General features: G+C 55.6%; 4 protein-coding genes across 4 annotated transcripts; 2 read left to right on the top strand and 2 right to left on the bottom strand.

The window, feature by feature from the left end:
* Window positions 1-35: 35 nt before the first annotated feature.
* On the bottom strand, window positions 36-1,194 carry B0T26DRAFT_635349 (uncharacterized protein; the record flags this gene model as incomplete). The annotated part of the gene is made up of 4 exons (XM_060436713.1): window positions 36-269; window positions 371-622; window positions 653-847; window positions 1,132-1,194. The coding sequence occupies 4 exons, from the start codon at window positions 1,192-1,194 to the stop codon at window positions 36-38; spliced, it is 744 nt and encodes a 247-aa protein (XP_060303317.1).
* A 2,879-nt stretch (window positions 1,195-4,073) lies between these two features.
* On the top strand, window positions 4,074-4,831 carry B0T26DRAFT_70036 (uncharacterized protein). Its single transcript, XM_060441538.1, has 2 exons — window positions 4,074-4,278; window positions 4,366-4,831. Exons 1-2 carry the CDS (start codon window positions 4,197-4,199, stop codon window positions 4,683-4,685), a joined length of 402 nt encoding a protein of 133 aa, XP_060303316.1. The 5' UTR covers window positions 4,074-4,196; the 3' UTR covers window positions 4,686-4,831.
* A 1,117-nt stretch (window positions 4,832-5,948) lies between these two features.
* On the bottom strand, window positions 5,949-7,025 carry B0T26DRAFT_737114 (glycosyltransferase family 17 protein; the record flags this gene model as incomplete). Its single annotated transcript, XM_060443402.1, has 1 exon — window positions 5,949-7,025. One exon carries the CDS (start codon window positions 7,023-7,025, stop codon window positions 5,949-5,951), a length of 1,077 nt encoding a protein of 358 aa, XP_060303315.1.
* A 1,249-nt stretch (window positions 7,026-8,274) lies between these two features.
* On the top strand, window positions 8,275-9,175 carry B0T26DRAFT_631619 (uncharacterized protein; the record flags this gene model as incomplete). The annotated part of the gene is made up of 2 exons (XM_060436369.1): window positions 8,275-8,305; window positions 8,487-9,175. The coding sequence occupies 2 exons, from the start codon at window positions 8,275-8,277 to the stop codon at window positions 9,173-9,175; spliced, it is 720 nt and encodes a 239-aa protein (XP_060303314.1).
* Window positions 9,176-9,207: the final 32 nt, after the last annotated feature.

Here is a 9,207-nt window from a genome sequence, read left to right as displayed (position 1 = left end):
CAGAGAATGCCTGAATCGTCTCGGCGCTCATCTCGTCATTTCTTACGAAGCGCCCTGCGCGCAACCTCGCTTTCGGCGATGGACCGCACCAGCTGCAGAAGGAGATCCTTGCCCAGAGTGACTGCCTGGTCGGTGCTGTCCGAGGGCACATGCAAAAAGATGACATTGAGCGGCTCACCCGCCTTGTCCAGGTGTGCGAGGCTCGAGAAGTAGATGAAATCGCACAGGTAGCGGCCTGCGTCTTCGGAAACCCTTAGGTCTGCGTCGTTCTTCAGAGCGCGGATCCCAAGGGTACGGAAGGGGGACTTGTTAGCTCCCGCTGCCCAAGTTGAAAAGTAATAGAGAGTGAAATATGAAGTGTGTTACTCACCGGGCTGTACTTTTTCCACCGCCTCAGTACATCGTCGATGTCCAGGTCGGTAAGCAGCTCCTTTGGTGCATCCTCCCACACCCAGTCCTTGCCCTCGCGGAGGCGGCGCTCCGTGTCGTTGAGAAATTTGCCGTCGACATCCTTCATGGCGTAGCCGTCGCGGTGGCCTCGACGCTCGATGGAGTAATACGGCCGCGGACCCGCCATGCCAATGTGCACGGCGACGTCGATCTTGGGCCGCTCCGGGTGCAGCTGCCTGTCGAGGTCCCAGAGGCCCGGCACCAGGTCCCGCACCACGTCGTAGCTAACGTGAATAGCCTCGGGATGCACCAGCAGCCTCACGGGCGGCAGGTAGGGCGCTGCGTCATCCGAGGTAGCGCCAGCCGCGCGCGTTTTGGCCCGCAACGGCGGCAGGTACTCGGGAAGCTCCTTGGCAATCTCCCATGAGGGGTTCACGGGGAAGTCCTTCTTGAATGCCTGGTCATGCCGTTAGATAAGAAATAATCAAGGTAGGCAGTCTTCTTTTGGCGAATCTCCAAGTTTAGGTAGTTCATCAAAGGTGGAGAATATTTTGCAATGGTATTATTCGGTTATCTTGGCTTTGCAACGTCCGGCTGCCGCCAAGTATCGCCAGCTTTAGCTGAGCGCCATCTTGGGTTGCGGCGCCGCCCAGTCAGTTGTGCCCCGTGGCGCCATCTTCCCCGCAAACCCAAACGGCCGTGGTCAGAAAATAGAGAGTGGTAAAGTTTAAGAAAACTCACGCCAAAGCCGGTAATCAGCACCGTCAGCTCGTCCTGCGACGTATCGGCGCCAGTGGACCCCATGGTTGACTGATAGAAGGATTGGGACTTGGAATTCTTGGTGTTTCCCTGATCGTTGTACGGCATCTAACAGCCGCCGCGGTGAAGCGAAGGGAAAGGAAGGGAGGCAGATGTGCGAATCGAACAAGGAACAGCTCAGCTAGTATCAGTACTACGTCTCAGTAGGCCGCCAAATAGCCTTTTTACGACTGAGTATGCGAAGCTCAACTCAGCTCAGCTCAACACGGCTAAGAGCTAAAGACGAGTGCATCAGCAGGTGGACAAATAGGTGGAAGGCATCAATCCTACCTAAAGTCGCGTTCGCTGGCCGAAGGCGCGTGCAGCAAAGTGCGGGGCATCTTCTTAGTCCCCTCTATTGTTAGTAACGCAGCTGTATCGTCGTATTTCGTGACCCTTGTTGCGCGCACTTTAGGAACCACCTGTGAAATATCATGTATTCCTTGCACGAGAGTTGTAATTCCCATTTGCGTCAAAAACACTGAAACAGTACTAAGAAACTCAATTCCCACAACCTCGCTCCTTCCACTCAACGCCATATCCATCTGCGGCTTGCCGCCATGCGCGATAATGATTCCAACCTTCGCTGCCCTCAACGACCTCGCGAACAACGCCGTCATGGTTACGAATCTGCCTATGCTAGCGGTTGTCTCACCCACTAGGGAAGAATCCCCCAGGCTCAACCATCGAAACATTGCGGGTTGACGGGTTCTGCCTCATGTCTGGGCACGATCAAAGTTCGAACACCTAGCAGATTTCCTGCTGCAGTCAGAGCCTTCTTCGGTTCATTTGCCAAATCAAGCGGCGGTTAGACATGCAGAAATGAGCTGATGTCGATATTTGACGCGCTCCGTGATAAGATGTGATAGCATTAGTATGGCTGCGAGACCTTTGGGACGCATTGACCGGGCACCAAGTCAGCCACAAGCAGTCGAAGGAGCCTGGGAAATAATCGCCCGTGGGCTTAAACAATATAGAGAGGCTGAAGAAGAGGATTGAGTATTTTTTTTAAAAAAATTTTTTGCTAGTTATTTTGCGTAGAAATGGATAATTTGCGTGGGTTTGGGCATGGTGTGGGTCAATTTCGTTGATGGGCGATTTCGTTGTTGGGTCGGCTCGGTCTAAACGTTCAGCATCTTTGAGATGCTCAAGTTAGCCCACGAGAAGGAAATATCTCTCCATACGTTTCTTTTAGCTCAACCGCCATGCATCCTGCCATAGAAACCAAGTGGTACTACTACCTAGGGAGAATGTGGGTACAGATGTCGTCTTGCGAATGGAACCTTGATTCGTTAGTGCGATCCCCCGTGAAGGACTAATCAGAAGGCAGCTTTCCTGTAACCACGCTTCGATTACCTTTCCCCGACTGATCGACTACTTACGCCTCTTTACCCCCAGCTACACTCGCGAGGCTTGAAGTATTGGATTTTCTGCGTTTCACCTGCCAAATCCAGACATCTGCAAGATTGGGGTCGGGTGAGGGGCCGCATCAGATGCCAGCCGTGTCAACAGCACTTGTCTCTTTTGCCTTGGCGATCGGCGCTGCAGGAACTCCTCCCCAGGAACCACCAACTCCAGGTTGCCAAGCAGAAAGACAGCTTCAAGTTAATTGACCCACACCACATAACGGGTACAGTTGTCGAGAAGCAGGGTCTCCCGACTCTCAAGGGGGTTCTAGCTCCACTTCTAACTTCTCCTCTACCTACCCAGAACCCGCATGACTGGTCTTGCGGCCTTATCCGTGATTTTGTGGCTTCGTCGTCCGAGACACATACCCCGATGCCCTCAGGTTCGATCAAATACTGTACGCCGGGAATATCTAGTGAATACATTGTGTCTTTATGTACCAACACGAGAACCACTTCTCCGCCCACCCAGAAAATGCGGGTGAACTGTGAAGAACAGGACGAGCTGGAAGTTTCCGGCTCCAGATCCTAGACTGGCTAGAGTCCCTTATTTCTGTCTGTCTGTCTAGCCGGGCGGGAGGGAGCATACGGAGCTCGCGGGAGGGTGGGGCCGCCGCTCATGTCGCTCCCCAGTTCAGTAGTAACATGTAGCCTGTGGGCTTAAGTGGACCGGACCTATCCCTAGATCTTCACTGTCTAATAACCCTAGACTAGGAGAGAGACCCGTCCATAACTGTCCCTTCCCAGAGACATGCTAGCTCTTTGGGGCAGCATGACTTCATCGAATGGATCTGGCCCCCCTCTCCAGTCAAAAAATCCCCTCCTTGGGCTCCGACGAGCTTGGATACGGGAAAAGCCATGTGAAATTTTTATTGCAGCTCTCGCCAACATGTCTCCAGCCTCGAAATCGTGAAGGGAGACGCCACACATCAGGTACAGTGCTCGCCCTGTCCGTCCAGAATGGACAGCATGCATGGCCAACTTTCCCCACCTCCAGCCAACCTAGGAATGCCGTTAGTGGGCTAGGTGCGACGGTGGGCCACTGAGAAGCGCGAGAGCACTTCTGTCTCCATCATCACGGCCCCGCTGGGTGGTCGTGCTTGCCTTCTCCAGAAAGAGGAGGATGGCAGGGGACGAGTGAATGAGGGGAGGATGCGGAAAGGTGGTGGATATCGCCCTCGAGCTCGTTTTCGTCGTGGCTTATAGTCCCCGGCCGGTTTGTTATTTGTTCATCCAGATTCCCTAGTTGCAGCTGACTCTCCATCTAGACTCTTTCTCTCCCTGTTTGCTAAAAGTAAACATTATCCCCATACCTCTCACGCGTACGCGAACACGGTTTTCCCCAGTTAATGACATCTTGATATCTTGTTTGCTTGCTTGTTCCTCTCTGCCCGTCTCGGAGACACGATGAGACTCTCATCCGCACAGCTCGTCGGGGGCGCGCTCCTGCTCGCCACCCGCGCCAGCTCGTAGTTGACCGGTTGCGCCGCCGTAGCCGTCGAGGCTATCCCGGGGTGTGCTCAGTCTTGCTTTATCGACGGGGCGCCGACCATTGGCTGTGGCGGCTTCGATTTCGCCTGCCAGTGCGCTCAGGAATCGGCCATGTACGCCGCTATCGAGGGCTGCGTGGCCAGCTCGTGCGAGGAATCAGAGGCCCAGAATGTCATTGACGGCGCCACAGAAGGTGAGGCTTGAATCTACACCTCGAGACAGGGAGTGCTGGAGTCTGAGGCTTGAGAGGATCAAAGTTGCTGACGCAGGCATAAACCAGTGTGTGAATGTGCCCCGGGAGGCTCTGAAGGCGGCAGTCAAAGCTCGCAGACCGTGTCCAGGACCCTGGTGCGGCCTTCTCAGACAGCGAGCTTTTGGTCGTCGTCGAACACGGTTCTGCCGCTATCAAACACCGTGCTCCCGAGCCCCATCCCCATCTCGCCGACAAGTGAGAGCGGCGACGGTGGTGGTGGTATCCCGATCACCACGCCAACCTATTTTGCAATATCGTCGTCTGGTGCAGATCACCAGTCAATATTCGGACTCGGGCTTGCATGGTCGATAGCATGTGCTGTGGCCTTTGTCTTCGTGGCGCCATAGACAGCTGTTTGAGAGGTCGCAGCGAAGACTGAGCTTTCAGCAACCAAAAACGGAACCGATGGGGGAAAGGAGGTGCAGGTTTCCTGCTATTTCATGCTTCGCCCTGCCGAAGTCGAACGTCCAGGATACCGCACAGTAAGCTGAAAGGAGGAACAAGGATCAAATTGATCGACGTCTACAAGGGAGACGGTAACAACAAACGACAACACTTGCTTACCCAGCCGACATTGCCGAGCGATATGAGCGTCCCTTTTCTTTCCTTTGTATCCCTTTTTCCCCTTCCCTCCACCCCATGGCTTTCCAGGGGAATGGGGGGGGAAGTACTATGACGACTCATCACGCCGAATGCAATTTACGATACCACATCAAGAACTACCAATACATACATACCCAGCCTCAACGGCATTTTATTAACATTCTCTACATGCCAACAGTCTCGCGTCAGAGCCATACACGTCCAGTTTCTCTAGTCAGGGGACGAGCTGGAGATCAACAGGGCGGGGATTCTAGTAATTCGGCGACGGCGACGTTTGGATGAAATTGGGGTCCTAAGTTTAGTAATTATTTTCTTTTTACCTAGGTGAAGACGCGGATTAGAATAAACGTATGGGCCTATTTGAAACTCGATACCTAGCCATCTTATGAAACCATCTGCTGCTGCTTATATCGCCAGTCATGGTTTCCACAGTTATCCGTGTCAAGACTTGTCTACCTATTCAACAACAAAACCAACAGCTAACATTTTCACAGAGTTACTACTAGCCTCTAGTCTGTTGGTACCGACTAATGTAAAATACGCTGAGTCAAAGTAGAGAATACCCTTTGATAGCTGGTACGTAACCTACCCTAATCCCAACAATATATGTCGGGTACCTCGGAAGCGGATACGGAGTTGGTCATATTACTGAACTATAGCCGACTTCGCTCAGCTCAACGACAACACATCCACTCATCTACCATTCTGCTTCTACAAATAGTCTAATGTTTTCTGCAACCGAAACACACACCGACTCCATTTTATATCAAGAAAAAAAGAGCCCCCTCTTGTCTTGCGCCGCCGATCGGGCCACGCCAAAACGCCCGCAACAAACCCCCCAAAAAACGCCATGGTCATGATGGAACACCTGTCCATTTATATATTTTATCGAACCCTCAGAGTCTTTCTCCCGTGGTTCCCAGAATTTCCCGTGCGCCGTGGATAAAATAATCGCAGCCCCATACCTATATTCGCCCAGCCTTTTCATCTCCCCTCACGCTTACTAATTAATCTTCGTAGTCTGAGAAGCCGGCGGTGGGGCCGTCACGGTCCAGCAGGTAGCGGAACCTCTCCCTGTTGTCGAGCAGGAAGCTCGGCACGTCCTTGTTGTCGTCGATGCGGTCGTACAGCTCGCCGGGGCGGTCCCAGAGGTCCCTGCCGTTGCGGACGCGGTCGGCGATGCGCCGGCGGTCGCGGAACTCGTCGGCGTTCATGGACACGTGGGCGAACGACGACAGCTTGGTCAGCAGCTCGTCGACGGTGGCGAAGCACGACGAGCAGTGCCACGCCGCGTTGGCCAGGCTGCCCTGGTCCAGCCACTTGAACGGCCACGCGCCGTCACCGACGCGCAGGTCGTTGGGCAGCACCGTCCGCGACCCTTGGTAGTAGGTTGCTTGTGGGTGGCCCCACTCCTCGCCCCGGTGCAGGTACTGGAAGCTGTAGTAGTAGAAGCTGCTGCGCAGCGTCAGCCGCCGCGGGAACCAGCAGTCGCGCAGCACCGCGTACGTGACGGGCCGGGGGACCTCGTCGACGTCCGACACCACGATGACGTCGCCGTACGTGGGCGCCTGGGCGCCGGCCAGCTTGGGGAAGACCTGGGTGAGCATGGCGTTGCGCTGCAGGTCCTCAATGTCCCAGGTGCGGTGGGCCACGAAGCCCGGGGGGAACGCCACCTCGTGGTAGATGATCTTGGACCGGTAGGGCTCGAAGCGGGCCATGTTGTCCTGCAGGACGAGCGGCTTCTGCAGGTTGGTGAAGGTGCGGGCGGCCTCGACGAGCACGTAGTAGTCGACGGCGTGCCAGGTCGAGTTGAGGCGGATCTCGAGCCAGTCGAGCTCTGTGTTGACCATGATGAGGTCGTACACCTTGCGCGGCGTGTCTTCGGATGCTGGCTTGAACGACTTCCATCCGTGGCGGCGGCAGCTGTCGTGCCGGCTGATCTGGCCCGAGTTCCAGTTCTTGGTCGGGCTCAATGGGTCGAACGGCGCCCAGGACGAGCGCATCGCGAGGTAGAGCATCCACACAATGCCAATCACTGCGCCGGCCCTGACCCATCGCCAAAGGTGTCCCCATTGCATGAGCATGGCGCACGTGCCCGTCGTCGTTGTTCACACAAAACCAGTTCACCTCTGTCTGCTAGCTGGGCCAACGCGAGACGATGTCCAAGAACCGCAAAATTTCGAAAAGTCGAGGGCTGGCTGTAAGCGCGCCACGGCAACAGCGATGGCGATTATTGTCGGTTCTAGAAGAAAGTAGCGGAAAGAAGGAAGCTTAAAAAACAGAACGGTGAATGAAACGGACCAACGACAACGACCAAGAACGTTTCAATCACACGCCATGATGTCTGTCTTCCTCCTTGGAGCTATCCTTCCTTTTGAGCTCTTTCTCCCCGTCGTCTGACGGAATACCACAGTAGGTGCTGCTAGCCCCTAAGCCCCAGGGGGACTTGGCGCCATGCGTTGTAGCACGCGGCGCAGTGATTGGGGCCTGGCGCGTGTGTCTCATGACAAGTGGATGCGAGGCGAGAGCGAGGGGCAGTGGTACTGTACTGTGGTAGAAAGTTGCGCTTGGGGAGTGTGTAATTACAGTACTACTGGAGAAACCATTGAAATACTGTCTGACCGGGACTCGATAATTATTGTGAACCGCTCTGTAACCTCGCTCCCGTCCGCGATGCCAGACTCTATTCTGGTATGTCAAAGGACCGCGCTCTAGCTAGATAAGGTAAGTAACTGAATTATGTTCTTTGCTACTAACATCTCCATTGAAACGGATCCCACAGCTGTCGGTTTCACGTCTCCTCCTTGGCTCCTACGCCTTGCGCTAAACCCCTTCCGGTGAGCTTATGATGGCCTTCCCAAATCCTGAGAAATACCGAATGAAACCACGGGACTGGGCGCCCAGGGAACGGGGAATAACGACCTCAGAAAGAAATAACAGAAATTCTAGAACGACTGTCAGCTTCTATTATTATATTACTGATCGGACAGCTTGCAAGTCAGATCGCTGCTGCCTGCGTCTACTAAATATGTACTGTACCGAATATAGCGTTTTAATTAGGCAATTCGAAAAAGCTTGTCACCAAGCTGATCACTGATCGATTCTGCCAAGCGCGGAGCTTGGGGCAAGGGAAGGTACGGGGGCGGCCCAGGGGAGAGGAGAGTGGAGGATGGCGATCGTCCCGGATCCCCACCGCGGCGATCTCTGACAACGACAGCCAGCGAACAAGCATTGTCTCCCGTCTCCCGAGAGTCAAACCAACGACTCAGCATCGCTTTTAAAGACTAACGTGACCACACGGCGGTGACGGAATTCCAGAAATAGCAGACGACCATGTTCACGGGGATAGTCGAGGAGATTGGCGGTGCGTACAAACTCCCTCCCACTCCAATTACCCCGCCATGACCACCGCCGCGGGGTACGATTCAGAAGCTCTCTCCCTCCTCCCTGCCCATGTATCCCGAGAGAGAAACCCCCCCCTCCCCCCCAAAAAAAGGCCTGGCTCATCGTATTTGACACGCGCAACCCGCTCTTTCTTTTTACAGTCGTCGCCGAGCTCAACCCGCACGATGAGACGGGCGGGACGTCGCTGACGATCCAGCTGCCGGCGGGGTCGCAGCTGTTGTCGGACGCGCACCTGGGCGACAGCATCGCCGTCAACGGGTGCTGCCTGACCGTCACCACCTTCGACGCGGCCACCGCCTCCGGGGCGCCGCCGCAGTTCACCGTGGGCATCGCGCCCGAGACGCTGCGCCTGACGAACCTGGGCGAGCTGGTGGGCGGGTCGCGCGTGAACCTGGAGCGGGCGGTGCGGGCGGACACGCGCATGGGCGGGCACTTTGTGCAGGGGCACGTCGACACGGTGGCAACCATCACGCGGCGCGAGCCCGACGGCAACGCCGTGACGATGCGGTTCGCGCCGCGGTCGCGCGACGTGCTGCGCTACGTCGTCTACAAGGGCTTCATCGCGCTCGACGGCGCCAGCCTGACCGTCACAAAGGTCGACGACGACGAGGGCTGGTGGGAGGTGATGCTCATCTCGTACACGCAGGAGCGCATAGTCACCGCCGCCAAGAAGGCCGGCGACACGGTCAACGTCGAGGTCGACATGACGGCCAAGTACGTCGAGAAGAGCCTGTCGGCCTACCTGCTGAGTCTCGAGGAGACGGGCGCCGGCGGCTTCCCGCTGCTGCAGAAGATGGTAGAAAGGATGGTGGCCCAGAGCTTCTCGTAGACTGTTGAGCTCTCGCTCTCTCTTTCTCTCAA

This window comes from Lasiosphaeria miniovina (genome assembly GCF_030549165.1).
Source record: "Lasiosphaeria miniovina strain SMH2392-1A chromosome Unknown B0T26scaffold_1, whole genome shotgun sequence".
Classification (NCBI taxonomy): domain Eukaryota; kingdom Fungi; phylum Ascomycota; class Sordariomycetes; order Sordariales; family Lasiosphaeriaceae; genus Lasiosphaeria; species Lasiosphaeria miniovina.
Note: the sequence above shows the minus strand (reverse complement) of the source record. Positions and strands in the feature narration are given on the sequence as shown.